The sequence below is a fragment of the Carassius gibelio genome, chromosome A19 (genome assembly GCF_023724105.1).
Source record: "Carassius gibelio isolate Cgi1373 ecotype wild population from Czech Republic chromosome A19, carGib1.2-hapl.c, whole genome shotgun sequence".
In the NCBI taxonomy this organism is placed as follows: Eukaryota; Metazoa; Chordata; class Actinopteri; order Cypriniformes; family Cyprinidae; genus Carassius; species Carassius gibelio.
In genome coordinates, this window is record NC_068389.1 from 20,974,059 (window position 1) to 20,994,020 (window position 19,962).

The following is a 19,962-nucleotide window of genomic DNA, read 5'->3' on the forward strand; positions in this document are numbered from 1 at the left end:
AGTTCAAACCTGAATGATCAAAACATCCCGTTGTATTCCAGTAAGTGGGCAGTAAAATGTGTTGCTAGAAACACAGTCATCTCTGTGAATAGTATGAAAGCTTTGAAAGAGCTAGGCACTAGCAACACCCCTAGCAGCAGCAACAATGACCCTATTGCAGCAAAAGTCACTTTGGATAAATGTGTGCCAAATATATAAATGTTACATGCTTTAAAAGTTTCCTGAAACGGTCACAAAAGACTACACATGAAACAATGGATGTGGTTCATCCAGACTATACACCAGCATCCTGCTCTCCACAGTGAGATAAAGATGTCAGTGTACCAGAGGAAACTCTACCCTAATATAAAATATGTATGGCACAGAGAAACCATGCTTAATAGTGGCAGAATCATCCCTATGTGTGCATAATGAAGATCAGAGGAACTAAAAGAGATAAGAGCTCTGCAGTCCAGTGACAAACACCCTTGCCTAATATTGTGTAAGTGTGTATGGTTTGTTATGCACTCTCACACACACACAAACTGCTCTGTCAGTCCTTTGCAACATGGCAGGATCACACAAGGAACAGACTTACTGCAGGTTACTAGATATAAATATCTATACATATTATTATTTTTTTTTATTAAATATAAAAAAAGTGCTTCTGAATGTGCTTTTCTGTAATAAATGTTCTACATGGTTTCAAAACCTGCATGTACAGTACATCCAGAAAGCCAGGGGTTGTTTTTTTTTTCCTCCTAAGCCAAAATACACTTTCTATCTTGCTAGATAATGTGTCATGTGATGATGTTCAAATTGCATCGCCATTTCTGTGTGCTTGAAGATCTTGCTGCAAAAAGCATCTTTCATCATTGACTGCCATTCAAAAAGTTGCCATGTATTCTGACTAAAGGTGAAGTCACATTTACTGTTTTTTGGCAAAATTTCAAGGGCAAACTCTAGTTTCAATTTGAATCTACACTATTAGGTCTTCCACTGGTGGGCAAAATTTTTCCCCACGTGGAATTTACCAACAGAAAGTACCTTGGTTTGACTTTTCTGAGCTGAGTTTCATATGTCGCTGCCATTTTGACAAAAGACAAAAGGACTTTTTTGCCCACAAGGTTTCACTGAATGTATGCTCATGATACTGCACCTTGAATAAATATTTTGGAAACGGCACATCATGAATGTTTCATTATATTATATTATACTTGCAAGTGACAAATTTTTGCTGCATCTAAAAACACCTTAAAACAAATTCTCAGATTGTTCCTTCAAGTTTTTTAGCTTAAAAAAATAAAATAAAAAACTACATCGTTCCAAAAGGGGCCTTTTCCAGCTATGCCACAGAAGAACCATTTACAAGAACCTTTCAATTAACAGTTCGAAAAAAAGTGTGAAGAACATTTTAAAAAAGTAAAAAAAATAAATAAAAAAATAAATAAATAAAAAATTATATACCAAAAAATATAACCATATAAGGCCCGATCAGACAAAATGTGTTTTTGCAGTGAGAGGAGCCTTTTTAAAATTATTTTCTATTGGCAGTGAGCGTTTTACACACTGGACACCTTGTGTATCAACTGCCTCTTTTTATTTATTTGGGCCTAAAGAAACTTTAGAGGAATTGAAAGGTTCCATGAATGTTAAAGGTTCTTCATGGAACCCCAGATGCCAATAAGAAGAATTTTAATTGATAATTTTAATTGTGTTCTTAATTGCAGTATTCCTTTATGATTCCTCTGACCTGCAATGCGAATGATGGCTCTCTCTGCAGAGTCCAGGACATCTTCGGAGGCAGATTTGGAGCGTTTGATGCGCTGGTGTTTGGGGAGGTTCCATGGTAAGGTGTCTCCAGGAAAAGGTGAAGAGCTCAGGTCACTTGCACTCTCCTCTGATGCAGACCGTTCAAGTGTCCGCCGGCGACCCCCTGACATGACCTGGGAATGCTGACATGGAAAACATGAGTGTTAGAGATCATTCAACATTAGTACAGCTGTCCAAAGTGTTTAGAGTCACTAGAAGACACTACAAAATTCACACAACTGTAGATATTATCAACTTTAACTATTGTCATTTTTGAGAAGGAGTTGAGAAAACATTATAAAATATAAGCCTACTTATAAAAATCCCTCATGTCTATGGCATATTATAGGAACCAAAGATATGTACCAGAATAACTGGAATTCAACAAATGAACAAAAATATATTATTTATAAATAAAACATTAAGAGACTGCATCACTTAGGTACAATCAAAATAAATACATCAATGTATAATGCTATTGAAAGTGTGGAACGGTATTTAAACTTAGGAAGAAAAACCAAAGGAAGAAAATGAACGTCATTATTGTTAGTGGATCTAAAGAGATTTCAGACAGGAGTGAAATTCAGAGAGGTGATTTAGAGAGCCAACACAACTTCTGTGACCTCTGCTGACCTGTGATGAATGTGAAAAGACTGAAACTATATTTCTTCTCAGTTGCAAAAGATTTTTCAATAACATGCTTCTCTTGCATGCATTACAAAAATGCATGGAGCTTTAATGTAGCCTACCAGTCCAAATTTTGATGAATTTATGTTATTGGTGATATTAAAGTCATTTGCTTAAATGCCTAAAATATAATGCCTAAATAAACTTTTATTATGTCCTACCATTCAAACATTTCAGTAATTCTTTATAAAGAATTGTATAAAAAAAAAAAAAAATTATATATATATATATATATATATATATATATATATATATATATATATATATATATATATATATATATATATATATATAATAATAATAATAATAATAATAATAATAATAATATATATATATATATATATATATATATATATATATATATATATATATATATATATATATATATTCAAAATGAATAATCGTTCAGCTAGGACACATTAAATAAAAAAATAATGACAGTAAAGACTTTATTAAAGTAAAGATTTATATTTCAAATAAATTGTTCTTTTGAACTTTGTTCACCAAAGATTCCTGAAAAAAAAAATGCAACATGGTTACTACAATCAGCCGATATTATGCAGCACGAGCGCTTTCAACACTGAAAAGCAGTCGTGTCTGGAGGAATGCTGAAAATTCACAGAAAAAAATAAAAATAAAAGAACATTAGAACAGAAAACAGATTTTGTAATATTCTTCCACATATTACGGTTTTTCTTGATCAAATAAATGCATCCTAGGTGAGCGTAAAATAGCTACTTTTTTTCTAAAACATAAAAAAATGTTACTAAACCCAAACAATTGAACGGTTGTGCATTATAGGCCGTTACATAATACTTCACAGACCACTGTCATTTACCATGGTAACACGGACACTGTCAGGTTATGTGTTAGTCAATAGCGGAATGAACGCAATAACGACTTAAAACCACTTCAGCAGACTGACAGAAAACTGCAGCTGTTGCGTAGCATATGTTTCTCGTGCGCTGTAAAAACCATTTTTCTGAGCAGCGCGTTTAATCGCGCGCAGAAGGATTCTCGTCATCATTGCTCAGCAGATTCACCAATGCGGCAAACACAGCAAGCATCCTTTCACAACTGCTTCATATCGGTACCGCGACTCTGTTTACAGCCCATATCCAGCATCCAGCTGTGGACTCTCCCTTCTGATCTGTCAACAAGCCAATGACAGGGTCGCCGCTCCGCTAAAACGATGCCAAACTTACAGCGTCCTGTCTGCGAATAATACACATTCAGAAAGGCAAGATGCAGCGACTGCAAGATGCAGCGATATGGAAAAATGTACCTGCAGTAAAACTTACCGGGGAGGAATCCAGCACGAGCGCGCCTTAGTTATGAAAGTCAAGTGATAATGCTGCTGGATGCTCTGGTGCTGTCTGCCCATGGAGATGACGGTGCAAAATGCTGTGAATGATCACAGCTAAACAGGGGAAAGGTGATCTGATCTGATCTGATCCAACTCTGTGTTGCCCCTGTACAGCTTCAGTTCCACACAGTGGTGGAATGTCACTGCATGTTTTGCACAATGCAACAAAAGATTTGATTTATTTTGTGGGGGAGAGTTTATTGCCTCCACATGAACAAATGCTTCTCTATTTAATAAACTATACAGTTGTGACCCAAAGTAATGCAACCCCAATCCCCTTAGTAGTGACTGAAACATTTGAATCTAAAATCAGTAATAATGTCAACCAAAAATGAAGCTAACTAGATATTGCTTAATAGACAATAAGCAAAAAAAAAAAAAAGTAAATATCGATTTATTTTTTCACAAAATGAGTTCCAATATAAAAATGTAGCATCCCACTAGCAAAGCCAAGTTTGACTCCCAAAGAAAACACAAAATCTATATTACCAGGTGCTTTTAAAAGCAACTGTCAAGCTTAGTGTATGTTGTATTCATAATGGACAATTAAAAAAATATTTAAAAAATTTTTTTATAAAAGAAACTGAACGTAAAAGCTGTCATTATTAATTAATTTTTATTCTGTTTTATTATTATATATTGAATATATTATAGAATAGAGAGAGTGTGTGGCAGTAAACTAACATTAACTTACAATGAGCAAGACATTTGTTACAGTATTTTTTTTAAATTAACACTAACTTGGATTAATAAATGCTTTTGAAGTCTTTTACAATGTTAGTCCAGTTTGTAATTTGTGTGTTACCAAATAAGGGTAATCAATAATTATGAATTGATCAATTATTTGTAGAATGCATTTTAATTATACATTTATGACTTCTAAATATATGATTATATGCATTTATTGATATGGACATGTGTGTCTGAAATAAAGTAAAGTTTAATATTAATATTAGTGGGGGGGGGGGGGTTATTAGTTGATTAGGCTTGAAAAAAAAAATCCGTCCAAAAATGTCTCTTTGGAATCTATGGGTCCTCAAATGTTTGTCACATTACATTAAAAGTCAAATTATTTGTTGATCAAAATGTATTTCTCTGTAATCAAATACATGTATATGCATCATCATTAAAGGTACTGACTTTATAGTAGCACAGTTGTCACATTTTGCAAGTAAATTTAGTTTACATGGCTCAGGCTTGACAACATCTTACATAACAGAAGCTTTTATACTGCTCAATGGCTGGTAAGAAAAAGGGATTGTTGTGGCCATTGGCATGGGCTGGTTAAGGGAGGGGCTACTATTTAACAAAGCACCAGTCTCAGTGCCAGCTTCAGCCTAGTGCACAATGCCTACTAAAGTTAACCCTCTAGTGCACTTCATTAGGGGTAGAGCTGGGTATTTAATGATGTTTGAAGCTGCTGGGTGGTCCAGATGAGCTACTTAAAGTTCCATGCATATTTCTTAATTTAGGAGATCTTACTTAAAACTTACTTCACTGCACTTTCTTGTGTCTTTCAGTCCAAGTCTATTAGCACTGAAGCCCACCTATATGTGTACTCTAAAATAAACTTTGAGCAAAGACTGTACAGACTTAAGACTTGTTAAAACCAAGGTGGATAAATCGAATGATAAATATAAAGTATTAATAATCATTCTAAAAATTAATAATCATTTGTTTCTTCAGGTTGATAAACCAAGAATACATTCACAGCCCATAATAATCTATCCTGCTTTAATGAGCTGGAGCATTTAAAGCGGCAGGCTACTTAACTGCAGCATGCTTATAATAAACAGAATGTCATTGTACGTTAGTGTGGATGCTATAGTTGCTATTATAGCCATCTTTTTAAGATGTCAAAAATAAAAAAATCATTAATCATATCAGAGACAGAGCCATTTAAAATGTTTATCCAATCAAACACTCTAAAGAATGAAAATGTCCCTCCCCCTAATGCCACCAATTAGTAACAGCAAAAAAAAAAAACAAAAAAAAACAAATGGTGGTTCATGGCAACATATTAAATGAAATACTACTGAAAAAAATAAAATAAAAAAATGAACCATTAAATTGAAATAAAACTACACTCTTCAAGCAACAGTAAATAATACAATAAGGTGTCTAAATAATAAAAGGTGTCTAAACTGATTTGTATGAAAAGTTCATGAATTTTGAAACAAACAGATTCTCACCTGCTCAGCAGATGCAGAAGTCCCAGTACCAGATGCGATGGTGACTTTCAGGTTCCGTCTGTTTCTCTTCCTCACTGTTGTAGAGGGCTTCTCTTCTTTCTCATCTTTTCCCACCTTCTTTTCTTCCACATCCTCTGTCTTTTTCTCATGTTTTTCCTTTTCTTTCGTCTTCTGTTTCTCTTGAGACAGAGGGGTTGCCAGTTTGATCACCCCGGCGATCCCCTCATTAAGCAGAGCCGCAGAGACACACTTCTTGTCCTTTGGCTTCTTCTTCCGCTGAAAAAACAGTGAAATCAGCGTATTCATTTGAACACTGTAATTAAAACCTGCAAAAAGAACCACCTTTCAAACATATGCAGGTTTAAATTATTTAAGCTGGATCAATGACAATCCTGAAAAGGCCACAAAAGGGTTATCAGTGAGTTTAGAGACTGTTCGGCTATATCTGACGCCCACTGCCTGGATCACACAAAGGAGTCCTTATGCGACAGCCTGTGACTGTGATTGAATCTGTCAGATGCACAATTAGAAGGCAATTTCTATTAGACAAATACTTTTTTAAAATAGAAAGCATGTACAAGAACATAATTCATGCTGGCTTTTATTTCAATGCCTGAATCAGAGCATTTTAATGACCTAATGGCTATTACCAAATGAGATTTTAGGGTTTTAACATGGCACTTAAATCCAAAAAAGAACTGCAAGAAAATTTTGGAAAAGTTTTTTTTTTTTTTTTTTTTCTGTAAACTGGGTTATCGCAGTACCCAGAATAAATGATTATGGTCACCATCTTCATTTTGTCTATCTGCTCTGTAAATTGCACAAACAAATCTAATTCTTAAACTTTATCTGCCTTTTCTCTCAGGCTGTGAGATAATGTAATTTGGATTTCCTTTTTTTCTCTGTCCACTTGGAGGACAGGGGAGGAAACAGCCTTTTGTTGTCTTATAACAGTGTGCAGAGACAAAAAAGCATTCATGCAGACAGAGCTATCACAGGCCATCTCTGTCCAGCAGTCTATCAAACCAGCATGAACACAGCCAGTCTGCACTGACACCTGACATATAGACTCAATAATCTATGTCTTCTAAAGCAATTATAATCTGTTCATCAGTTATTGATCATAAGGAATAGTGCATGTACACCACTGTTTTACTGTGCCTTTATATACAGAGTAAACTGTAAGATTCTGTTTTTACCTTCATATAAAATCATTTACCTTCAGTAGCCTACTTAATTATTACAAATGACTACAATCAGTTATAGCAAAGTATTTTTCTACTAGGCCTATATAAAAAAAGGGTTTTCGGATCACTGAAAAAAAAAAAAAAAAGCTCTATAAAGGGTCATCAAAATGCTTGTCTAAACAATACTGGCCTCTAGAGGCTGCTGGGTAAAAAAATACATATTCAGAAGAAGCCAGGCATATACTTGTATATTCGGAACGGCATGCTAGCATGCTAATATTGCCGTTTGTTTTGTTTTTGTACTTGAAAGAAGTCTCTTATACTCACCAAAGCTACATTAATCGATTAAAAATACTACAAAACAGTAATTTTGAGAATTATTACAATATTAACAATTTAAAACCATTTTCGTAGTTTAGTCCAGTTATTGCAAAGCTTAAGTTTACATCACTTATAACTACACTCTTGTGGGTCACATGACCCTTCACAAATAATCTAATATGTTGATTTGGTGCTCAAGAAACATGTCTTGTTATTGTCAATGTTGAAATCTGTTGAGCTAGTTTTTGGAGGGAATCCTTGTAACATGCTATCGATTTAAACCTTTACCATTACATACAGCTTCAGATACATCGTAAACATGGTAAAATGATAGTATGCATTGTTTTTGATGTAGTATTGAGTATGGTTTTATTCCATTCTGAACATAACTGAGAATTTATATTCACAGTACACATTTCTGCTGGGAAATGGACAAAATTTGGGGTATATGAGTGTGCTGTATACTAATATCATATCAGCATCATTAACTTGATAATAGAGTGATGGCGTACCTGGCTCTGGTGTTTCGTCTTTGACTGCTTCTCCATTGCTGGAACAGAAACAGAGTATTAAATTAGGCGAAGGAAGTGCAAGTGGAGGATATTAAATTATGACATCTGCCCACCCGAAATACTGAATATAAATGAACAATGACAAAAGCTTCTCAACTGTGTGTCATGATATTAATTGAAACATTCACAAGGAGGATTGTGTATGTGTTTTTTCTTAGGTAAATATATATATAAATGTGCTGGTATGTAGTATGTAGGTTAAAATGGTGTAGAACTGTCAAAACCTGTCATCAGTAATCATTCTAACAGCAAGCCTGAGCCTGCTTTGAACTTTGACCCCGGATCTCATAAGAAACTAGTCTTGATATGCGAACTGCTGTTCCACTCTTTCAGACCCTCCAATGTTTCTTTTAAACACATGGCTGCTACGTTTGTGGAAACCTATGCGTTTCATTTATTCAAAGAATACACAGATTCCACTTAAAAGCTACAATTAGTACATCCAATTTAACAACCATCGCTTTGTGGTCTCGAAACAACTTTCTCAATTGGGTCTTTTTTAAGCAATTCAGATCTTGGTTTGGAAAGACTGCCATTGCGTAATATCCCAGGGAACATTTAATTAAGGGATACTGCTTGACAAATAGCAAACTGTGATTAGAGGATTCAGCACACCCCTTCAGATGACGTCAAATAAGAATACATGACAGTGAACACACAACTCGACCAGTTTTCCATCCTTTGTGCACTAAAAGCAGCCAGTCATGGAAAACCAGTTTATTGTTTCCACTGTAAAAACATTTTTTTCTTCTTCTTCAAACTCTCTAAAAGTACTACTGATCTGGAAAGAGCTTAAGAACTGTTTCCAGACAGCTGAGTGAGAATAAAAGCAGCTGTATTACCTGAGAGGTATCTCTCCAGAGGGGAGGAGGAGCTTTGGCTTCCCCAGCAGCAGAAGAACAAGCTCCAAACCAGGACGGTGGCCAATATCAGCACAATCACCCAGAGCACCCAGGCCGGAGCCGGGTACACCAGGGCCCAATCTTGCAGCGCATCCATATTTAGCCACTTTTCCTTTTTTCCCCTCTCTGTCTACTTTCCTCTCTTCTAGCTCCAGTGGCTGCTTCTCAGTGGCAGATGGGCAGCAACCGTGCAAGGCCACAACCCACGTCAGCTCTGGAGGAGTGCGTATACGAGTGTGTGTGTTTTCTTCACTGAGCCGGGCAGCAGTCACAACCCTGCCTGGAATATCCAGCAGCCACTCCCAGAGCAAAACATTTCTCACTGTCTCACACACACACACCTTCGTTTCATCCGGCTCCGAGACCTGTTGGTTAATGGTAGGTATAGTAGCAAAAAAATGCACCTGAGGCACTTTAAAGCGACAACGAAGTTCACTTAGGTGTGCACATAAACACTGAGAACAGGAAGATAATGTAAACAGTGCCCTTAAAATGTATTTGGACACTTCAGTCACACTTATAAAAGAGATCTTGATGGGAACTGATTACGTACATCCACTTAAAAAAAGTTTTTAAGTGTGACTTCCATGGCTAAACACTTTAAGATTCACTTTTAAAAAAAGCAGCATTAACAATTTATATAAGAAACATTATTAATATTTGTTAAAAATTTAGAACCAAATCAGCATATCAGAATGACTTCTGAAGGATTATGACCGCTAAAAATTATATTTTGTCACTAAAGCCATTATAAAATATAGTATTAATACAATAGTTCTTTTAAAAGGTCATAATTTTTCACAGTGTTGCAACTTTTACTGTATTTTTGATCAAATAAATGCAGTCTGGGTGAGCATAAGAAAATAAATTAATTTAAAAAATCAGAAATTCCAATGTTTTGAACGGAAGTGTGGATCCATTACAGTCTCTATTTTCTTTTATGAAAAGAACAAATTTATCAGCTTCCAGGAAACATGCACACAGTAATCATTTTGTCCGGACTTTGGATAAAATATAAAAATAACCAAAGGAAAATCTGTCATTCAGAGGAAGCTGGTCATTTATGAGTCACAACAGGATCTTTCCATCTTGGTTAACTGCTTTAACAACACACACCCTGTTTTTTCAACTTTTGGCCCAAAATTACCTGGTCCCCCAAAATCAAACACAGATGCTCAACATCCTTAGGTTTTGGCTTGTAAACACACTGGAAAATCAAGACGCCTTTAAAGAGATGATGATCAGTCAGGCACTGACTGGTTGTGGCAGTCTTTGGTGAGTAGCAAGACAATGGTGGAAAAGTTAGTCACTGCTGCCACCTAGTGGATGAAACATGAGCTGAGACATTGCTTCTGCATACGCTTGCCATTACTTATCACCAGTCTTGATACAGGGCTTCCACACTTTGTGACCTATGAATTTCAAACCCTTTTTCATTAATTTCTGTTGTATACTTCACTTTTATTACATTTTTAGAATAAGTAGTGTCTTACAAATGAAATGCTGTTGAATGGTTTTCTATTAACAGTTCTAAAGTTTGCAGGAAGTAAAGCTCGTTCTTCTTGTTTTTCTATTTGTTGGAAAAATTACTTTTTGTTCCAAAATGTTTTTCAAATAAATCAATGTTTTTATTTTTCCATGCACAACTGTTTCAACAATGAGAATAATAATAAATGTTTACAGAGAACAAAATCAGCATATTAGAATGATTTCTGAAGGATCATGTGACACTGAAGACTGGAGTAATGATACTGAAAATTCAGCTTTACATAGACAATAAAATACATTATAACCAAATATATATAAATAGAAAACATTTGTTTTAAATGGCAATATTCCACAATATTGCTGATTTCACTTGGTGAGTGCAAGAAATTTCTTACTGACCCTAAACTTTTGAACTTTTAGCAACAGAAACTTCCAGGTCTTTTTAAGATGTTTAAGAGAGAGGGCGCTCTATGCTGCTCAGTGCTCCTGAGCAGCGACTTATATATGTTTTATTCTTCATCATGACGTATTTTTGGACTGATGCGACTTATACTCAGGTGCGACTTATAGTCCGAAAAATACGGTAAACATTTTTTGAGTTTAAGTGGTCTCACATGACAAACATCGCCTTAAATGAACAATGTCTTTAAAGATGCAACAATAGTAGAACCTTTTTGGAAACAATCCTTATTATTTGCTCCCAATAATGACACGCTTCCCCTTTAACCATTAAAGATTCCAAAAGTGTTTCGCAAGATCCTTGAAAATGTGTTCAGAAACACACTTTTACTGTTCATTGTCATGTTATGATGTTCAAGACAATGACTCGCATTAGGGAAAAGAAAAATGTCCTTTGAAATGACACTGAACTGGAATAATTAATAAAGTCTTGCCTGCTAAATTACTTCCTTCATGCAGAATATAGAAAATTCACGGAAACATCCCAGAACTCCGGAGCTCTTGTCATGCTGGAAATGTCTCCATCAGTCTTTTGGAAAATGCTCCTAACATAAAACGTGACTAAATAAAGGATGGTTAGTTAAATACGAAGATGAGGTTGAGGAGTAAGTTGATCCGCTGTTTCCAGTCTAATAGAAGCCAGTGTCTTGAGCCGCCCAGTTCGGAGTCTAAAAAAGGAAATGGAGGATCATTAGTGACATCAAAGAAGTTTGCTCGATTTCTTCTATTAAGGGTTTGACATATTTTAAGTGGCCAAAATCTTCAGACTCCAGCAATATCTCCAAAGTGAATATCAAGCAAAATGCAGGACAAGATATATGACTTAAAATCTGATTATTCAAAAATTACACAGCCTGGGCTTTGATTCAGGCGTGTGCATGATATTTTGAGGAAATGTACACTAGCTAATGCTGGCTAATGTTCAGTTAAGGTACAAATGCTTCAACATTTCAAAGCACGCTCATTTTATGACGCTAATGATTCCAATGAGGCTTGGCTGAAGGAAAAAGGGTCTGCCCGAACACCCTGTGAGTCCAGTACCTCGTTCCTGCTGCTGTGGCTGATCTTCTTCTCGATGTTCATGGCCAGCATCTGACTGCGGAACGACAGGCTCTTGGTCTTCTCGATCACCTGCTGATACGGCGACACAGCGTTGTTGCCCATCACCACGTGACCCTGAGCAGAAAACACTCATCAGGGAGGAGCAGTGAACCGTTTTAGACTTTAAAAGAGCACCTGCATAAATTAGTAAAGAACTTTTCCAAGTATTACAATGAAAAAGTAAAGGCTTTAGAGGTATTAGGGATTCAGCATCACTTTGGGTTTTTCTGAATTACAGCTCCTATGCCAGCTTACATCAATCTTAGGCAATATTATTTAACAAACACAAACTAAAGGCAAGAAAACTAAAACTAGGCTATCCCCCCCACAAACACACATTAATTAAACTTAATTTCCTCATATATATTTCTTTCAATTTCGGTATAAATAAAAAATAATAATAATAATAATTAGCTAATATTAATGAATTTACCTGTATTGTAAAGTGCTACCAATATGGAAAAGAGCAGCTTGGACATTCTGCTAAACATAGTCTATTGTGATCCACAGAAGTAAAAAAAAAAAAAAAAAGGGGGGGGGGGGTAACAATACATTAACCAACTATGCATCTTTTAACTAACTATAAAAACTATCAAGGAGTAATATAGTTTACAACATTTGTCTGTACAGATTTTCATTCTCCATTCATGTTAGTTCACAGTGCATTTACTAATGTTAACCTCTACTTTTAAAATTCTGTAGCAAAGGTTAAGATTAATATTATTCAAGATTAATAAATGCTGTAGATATATTGTTTATTAGTTCATGTTAACTACCCTAGTTAACTAATATTATCAATCAGGACTCTATTGTAAAGTGTTACCAAAAACCCGAGGGCGAGTAACTTTTGGGTGAACTATCACTTTAAGGGATTATATTCATCTTGTGAATCTAAAAAAGAAATGACAAATACCTTTCAAATGTAAAGCAAAAGTAAAATTGCTCTAGGCTATGTGCACCTTAGTCAAACAATGAACAAACAAACAGCCCACTTTCACTGTCGGAACGAGTCTATTGCATATCAATCTAAGGGTCTTTGCATTTGGACATGTGCTCTGCACCGAGCTCGCTCACCAGTTTGGAGTCAATTTTGGCATCCAGTCTGGCATTGCGGATCAGGTTTACGATCCATCTCTCGGCCTCCTCTGGGGTCATATTCAGCTTATCTGCCAACATGCTGCCCAGAGACATGAAGAGCGATGGGTGAGAGGGACAAAATAAGAAATGCAGACATCGCCTGAGGTCCACAACAAGCTGTAGCTCTCGTCACGATAAAAATCAATCGGTGTGATGAACAAAAGCTGATGACGAATTAAGTCGCACCACCAAAATAACAGGACTCCCGGCACAAACAGTGATGTTCAAAGGAAATGTTAACAAACATCAAAATAACATCTGTAACAGAGTTATAACAGTTAACTAGAACCTTAAAACATTTGTTACTTGAAATATTAACTGATATAAATATATTTTACTATCTTTATGTATTAAAATAACTAAAACCAAAATAAAATAAAATATACATTAAAATTACAATGAAACAGAAGATAGAAAAAATAAAACTAAACTATTAAAGGGTGAGTTCACCCAAAAATGAAAATTATGTCATTAATAACTCACCCTTATGCTGTTCCAAACATGTAAGGCCTCCTTTTATCTTCGGAACACAGTTTAAGATATTTTAGATTTAGTCCGAGAGCTCTCAGTCCCTCCATTGAAGCTGTGTGAACAGTATACGGTCCATGTCCAGAAAGGTAAGAAAAACATCATCAAAGTAGTCCATGTGACATCAGAGGGTCCGTTTGAATTTTTTGAAGCATCAAAAATACATTTTGGTCTAAAAATAAAAAAAATTACGACTTTATTCAGCATTGTCTTCTCTTCTGGGTCTGGTCTGAGTGTGTTCACGACGCTGCTGACGTGTTTTCTGGTGCGCCCAATAACAAAGATAACACATCAGCAGCATCACTGCAGTGTTGTGAACGCATGTTTTTTATATCTTTCTGGACATGGACAGTATACCGTACATAGATTTTCAACGGAGGGACTGAGAGCTCTCGGACTAAATCTAAAATATCTTAAACTGTGTTCCGAAGATGAACAGAGAGGTCTTATGGGTTTGGAACAACATGAGGGTGAGTTATTAATGACATAATTTTCATTTTTGGGTGAACTAACCCTTTAATGATCCTAAAATAACACTGATCTGTAAACCCACGGCTGTCTGAGTACATCGATCACAATCTTTAGAATGTACACTATTGTGAAGTCGCTCAGCTTTTGTCAGATTTGGTGGGTGTCCATTGATCCTGGCTGCGTGGTGAATCTTCGCAGGGCGCTACGCTCTTTTTACAGCACTAAGAGGATAAGCGCACACTGGTCTATCAGGATTCCTCCTGGGAGGCGGCACTACCTGATGCTGATGCATTGATGGATCCGGCAGAATGTCTCGAAGATGAACAGTCGTGCATTTTCAATGAAATCCTCCAAGCAGGCCACCAAGAAGAAATCATTCACCAGCACCTTGAAAAGAATAAAATCCTTTCAAATAATCTACTTTGAAAGTTGTATAAGCGTTGTTGATGTTCCACTGAAAGGCATTGAGAATGAATTATGTATTTTTAAAAAGTATGTTTAAAATTATAAATAAACTGAATTTTATATTATATATATACACAAGTATAAGTATAGTATAAACGGCATTTTAAGAGTAAATTAAGACTTTACATTTACTAAACTTTACCAGTGAAGCAGGTAATTTCTGCACACAAACAGAATTAAAAAATGGCTTAAAAAAAAAAAAAAGTAATATAATATATAAAAAATTTGAATTTACCCCCAATAGATTTTTTCTTTAAGTAAAAAATAAAAACACTCTTTACTTTAGCTGAACCTAGATCAGCATTTATAAACAAATCCCTGAGACATAAACTGAAACTGGTGAAAGGCAGAGGAGATTATGTTTTCACAGGTCTGAATGCTGAATGCTCCCTCTGGCCCAACTAGGCCACGTCTAAGAGAGGAGCTGCCTCATAGCTGTAGGTCTGAAAACTGACAGCAGAGACGCCTTGAAAAGCCTAGTAGGAAACAGCAGTAAATTACAGTAGACAGGGATTTTCAGTGGATGAATGGACCAGTGGCTCCAAGCAAAGCACCCATCAATGCTCGTCTCCTACCGATTCTAACAGAGGGAAGCAGTGTACAGAGGGAATCACAAGGATGACAGCCCTGATAGCTGTGTTATACACACACAGTGGAGGATGAACCTTACCGACTCACACTCTCTCAGTTTTTTCTGAGCGCTGTCGAAATCAAAGTTAACGTAGAGGCACTCCACAAACTCTGTGATAGGATCCTTGTATGTGTATGATTCCTGTTGAGAGAGCAAAAGGAGAAGGAAACATTAATCTCGTGCTAATTTGACAGCAAGTGCTAAAGTCATGGGTATAAAATGTGGCAGCGCCCCAAGAAGCACTCCGAGGACTACATTTAAAAGAGACACTAATTCACTCTGAATCAATACTTAAAAGGAAACACATCTAGTATGAACGTAATGGAATGCAACGGCGCTTGTCGAGCTAGGAACCTCAAAAGAGAATCTGTGAGCTCATTCAGCCGAACCATAAAGAGGATCTTCACAACAACCCAAACTGAAATAAACTCTTTCAGCTCAGATGCTCCTGTCATAAAAACACTGCTGTTGTGTGCATATTAGCATGCGAAATCTACATTTAACATGAAACATTTGTGAGATCATTTTATGCAATTTGTTCATATATGCCTGACAAACATTATCATATCATATCTGGTTAGTGTTTGGCTGGCATGACCCTTAACCCGAGTAAATCCGAGGCAATCCACTGTCTAGTTAAATTTGCAGTCATCATGCTGACCTGTTGGATGACCTTGACCAGATCTTTGAGGACCTGTCGTCGCTTTCTCACATCTTTGTTGGTGATTACGGCCGTGGTCAGGTAGCGCAGAATGTGAGGGCACATGGTCTGAATAGCATTCAGGTACCTGAAAAACAGACGCTTTTATAGAATACTTGGGGTCAGTGCAAAAGATTTATATTAATATAAGCGTGTCTAATAAATAACTGTTGTTCTTTGAACTTTTCTGTAATCACTAAAGAAAGAAAAAAAAAACGAAAAAAATAAATAAATAATCTATATTAGGGCTTCAAGACAAATCAAAGTGCTCAGACCGAGCGGCGTACATTACATGGTCATGCAAACATGCACTGCTCCCTATAAAAAAGTTAATGTTCAAGAGCAAATCTCATTAACTGCTAATTTTCCAGCTACCCTCTCTGAAGTAATTGTTACAAAAACAACTCACACTTTTTTGCAAGTCCCTTAAAGGTGCCATAGAATGCAAAAATCACTTTTATAAGGCGTTTGAACATGGTTGAGTTGCCGCAGTGTGTGAAAACAACCAGCCTATAATGGTAAAAATTCCCACAACCACAAGCTCTTGATGCTCCATCAGGGTTGCCAGGTTTTCACAACATAACCTTCCCAATTGCTACTTAAATCCCCCATCAAAAATCACATTCCGGTGGGATAAAATACACGTTTTTGGTGGGATTCTGCTGGTACAATTCACACCTCTTTTCTTTAATGAACAATTTAAGAGCACTTGTTATAGCGGAAAAGGGGATTTCTGTAATCGTACTCACTGGGGCTGATAGAGGAACAGCTCGATGATGTTGTCTCTGCCTTTAGGGTGGTTAAAGAAGACAAACAAAGACCAGTGTATGAGCCACGTCCTCTGCTGCAGCGACTGGAGAGGAGAACTCACAGACTGAACCGAGGCAGGAAAGAAAAACATGATTTAATTAAAAAAAATGTCTACACTGCTTCAGTCTTACTTATGTCAAACTGTTGAAGCTACAAGCAAAGACTAGCAAAGCAAACAAGGCTGCAGTAAACCCACTGGCATCCATCTTTGACTTCAATACAAATAGAAATTGCCGAGCATTTACTTCTAGGAGCTGATGCAACGTAAATGTCACCCAGGTCAATTTTGTGTGTATAGTTGATCTAATGCCCGACGTCTGCTAAAGGACTGTTTTATCTGAGCTCAAAGGAACATGGGTGGTCCAGCAAATGACCATGTGGGAAGGATATTGGATTTCTCCAGCTGATGAAATACAGCCACAAAAGCTTCTATTATACAGGGAGAATGCCAGACAGACATACATTGTTGTCGATGGTCTCTCGTAATCGTGTCAGGTCCTCCATGGCTGCCTCCCAGTTCTGCATGAGGATCTCGGAAGCCAGTTTGCCCCACAGAGAGCTCAGAGCGTTCCTGTCCGTGGAGGGAACCTGGTCATGACAATGAGACATTTGATCAGTATCAATTTCTCTGTTATTTTTCACAGTGAAATTTCTCTCTGATATATTGTTGCTTTAGCATTGATGTAAAATGAACTGTCATGTCTCGACTGGTTTACGACACAATATTAAACCTACATCTCTGAATATACAGCAGTCATACTCGTGAATCTTCAGTTTCATATAAATCTTTACAAATCATTCTAATATGCTGATTAGGTGCTCAAGAAACATTTGTTATTACAATTAATGTTTCTTTTCTTTTTTCTGGATTCCTTGATGAATAAATCATTCAAATGATCAGCTTTTATATGAAATGAATCAATTTAACATATCCTAGCTGAATAAAAGTATTAATTCCTTGCAAAAAGAAACTCTAAACTTTTAAAAATAACTATATTTCTATTTATAAAAATAAAAAAGCCAAGACGTATCCACCAAAGCTATTTTTGCAATTTTTAAAACATTTACAATGCATAATACTTTTGCTTATGTTCGCTTAATGACCTTTTTAAACATTCAAAGGTACTTTTTCCAATTGTTTGTTCAGATAAACTACTAAAAACAAAAGCTGTTAAAGCACTCAGGAAAGAAACTAATTAATTTGTATAATTTTGAGTGTAAAAGAGAGCCTATGTTACACTTTTTGTAAAAAAAGAGGATAAAACACTAGCGGTCTTGTTGACACAAACAACACCACTTACAAGCACACGGAAGAAGTAAAGATACTCTGCGGCCCCTGAGTAGTTGCCACACTCATACTGGAACTTAGCATAACGGTACAGCGTATCCAAATATTCCTGACGAAACTGAGGGAATAAACAGATGGAGCTCATCACTCATGGAATGAAATATTCAACGATGCAATAATCTGTTGATTAGCTTCCCAGAAAATAAAAATTGGATAAGGGGTTAACTGGTCATAGTTGTGAAACTTACACCATGTTTGTCTGCTAAATATTCAAACAGCATCCTCCCGTCTCTAAGAAAAAGAAAAAATTGCATGGTAGTGGTGACTGCATATGTTAGGATGCTTATATAATAGCCATTAAAAATCAAACTGAAATTATATTTCAATAAGCAGTAAACAGTAATATGATGACAGAAAACCTGGTGGACTGCATCTGTCTCTGAGTTTCTGGATCTTCAAACATCTTAACAATAGGCTCAGTTTCAGACTGGAGCTGTTTCAGCTGGGCCACCACTGTGGTTCTTTTCTCCCTTAATGCTGCAGAATACAATGAATTTAATATGCATGCAGCGTATAGTACTGCACTGTATTTGATGTGAAAATCTTCATTATAGATCTGGATATGATTATATTTAATTCTATAACCAGTGTATATTTAGGTAGAAAGGGAAAAATACTTACAGTGTGGAATTTCTTTGTCAGAATTGAGGTTCTTGTATACATCCATGGCAAAGTCCACCATGTTAGTGTCACTGAGAAGATCCAGCTTCCCTTGGAGAAGTTCCTTCTCATTGTAGATCTGAGAAGACAATAAACAATAGATTTAACAGCACTATAACAGGTCTTCTGAAGATCAAATAGAAGAACCCAGCCAAATAATATAGTAATATAGTAATATAGTATTTTACACATAACACAATAATTAATGATGACCTTGTTCACGTATTTATGGTAACGTTAGTATGTTTCTTTAAAGAAAGCCATGATATTAGAACACAATAACAGTTTGACCAAGTGTAGAAACACAAAGAGTTCAGAGCCACGGAATACGAATTTAAAGTTGTTATGTTAACAATAAAAAGAAATAAGTATTTATTGCAAATGTCTCATTTCTGTTTAATATCAGATACAAAAAAAATACTTTTTCCAGATCGTCTGGCTATTCGACACACGTGGCGCAGACCATTTAGCGACGACTAAACAATTCAATAAAACCAAAGAACAAAGCATATACTTTACACTACTGTAATTTATGTATTACCTCTTTGACAGAGAGAAATTCCAGCAGCGGAAAGACCAAATGCCGGTCTAAAAAATGTGCAATCTTAGTGGTCAGATCGTACTCCGCCATTTTGGAAATAAAAAAAAAGCCTTTAAAAACTTTATTTAAACAGTGATGAGAACAGTGACTTGCTGCACCCTGTTTTTATACAGTCTATGGCTGACTGCACCCCACAAGCACTGTTAGCCAGACAAGACTGGTTGGAAAATTTAACTTCCTCTTAGTTGATAGTTTGGTACTGGTTATTGTTTCTGCAAAACTATAGCAAATTCATATGGGATCTGCCTTCATCTTTGTGGCATTTTAATTTCTTGTTGTAATGACAATTAACTGAATGCTGGGTCAATCATTTTATGCAGTAAATTATTATACATTTTAGCCATTTAAATATTTTTTACAAAGCAGTATACCAGATTCAAAGAAACTGTGAACCTCTGACACATACTTATAACCTGATTATTTACACAGTAAAAAGTTTAGCATGATGCATATGTGACAGAGTTGTACATATAGCCGGCAATATACAGATGCATCTCAATGAATTAGAATGTCTGGAAAAGTTCATCTCATTAGTTCAACTCAAT

The 19,962-nt window shown here is 36.0% G+C and overlaps 2 protein-coding genes across 4 annotated transcripts in view; both read right to left on the reverse strand.

Annotated features, from left to right (window-relative positions):
- LOC127935553 (plectin-like) overlaps window positions 1–9,252 on the reverse strand; it is an 88,022-nt gene extending 78,770 nt beyond the window's left edge. For 2 of the 3 annotated variants that reach the window (XM_052533524.1, XM_052533523.1), the window contains exons 1-4: window positions 8,959–9,252; window positions 8,057–8,094; window positions 6,037–6,312; window positions 1,733–1,934 (exon numbers count right to left, since the gene is read on the reverse strand). In XM_052533524.1, the coding sequence (XP_052389484.1) occupies window positions 1,733–1,934; window positions 6,037–6,312; window positions 8,057–8,094; window positions 8,959–9,115 (673 nt within the window). In that variant the 5' untranslated portion in view covers window positions 9,116–9,252. Of the gene's footprint in view, window positions 1–1,732; window positions 1,935–3,779; window positions 3,951–6,036; window positions 6,313–8,056; window positions 8,095–8,958 lie in introns of those variants that run through there. The other variant, XM_052533525.1, reaches the window with a different exon arrangement.
- Window positions 9,253–10,622: 1,370 nt separating this feature from the next.
- Window positions 10,623–19,496, reverse strand: eif3eb (eukaryotic translation initiation factor 3, subunit E, b). Its single transcript, XM_052534108.1, has 13 exons — window positions 19,358–19,496; window positions 18,778–18,895; window positions 18,516–18,633; window positions 18,345–18,387; window positions 18,110–18,214; window positions 17,271–17,396; window positions 16,748–16,872; window positions 15,960–16,086; window positions 15,338–15,439; window positions 14,480–14,589; window positions 13,141–13,243; window positions 12,007–12,141; window positions 10,623–11,633 (listed from the first exon to the last, which is right to left on the reverse strand). Exons 1-13 carry the CDS (start codon window positions 19,445–19,447, stop codon window positions 11,595–11,597), a joined length of 1,341 nt encoding a protein of 446 aa, XP_052390068.1. The 5' UTR covers window positions 19,448–19,496; the 3' UTR covers window positions 10,623–11,594.
- Between the last annotated feature and the right edge of the window lie 466 nt (window positions 19,497–19,962).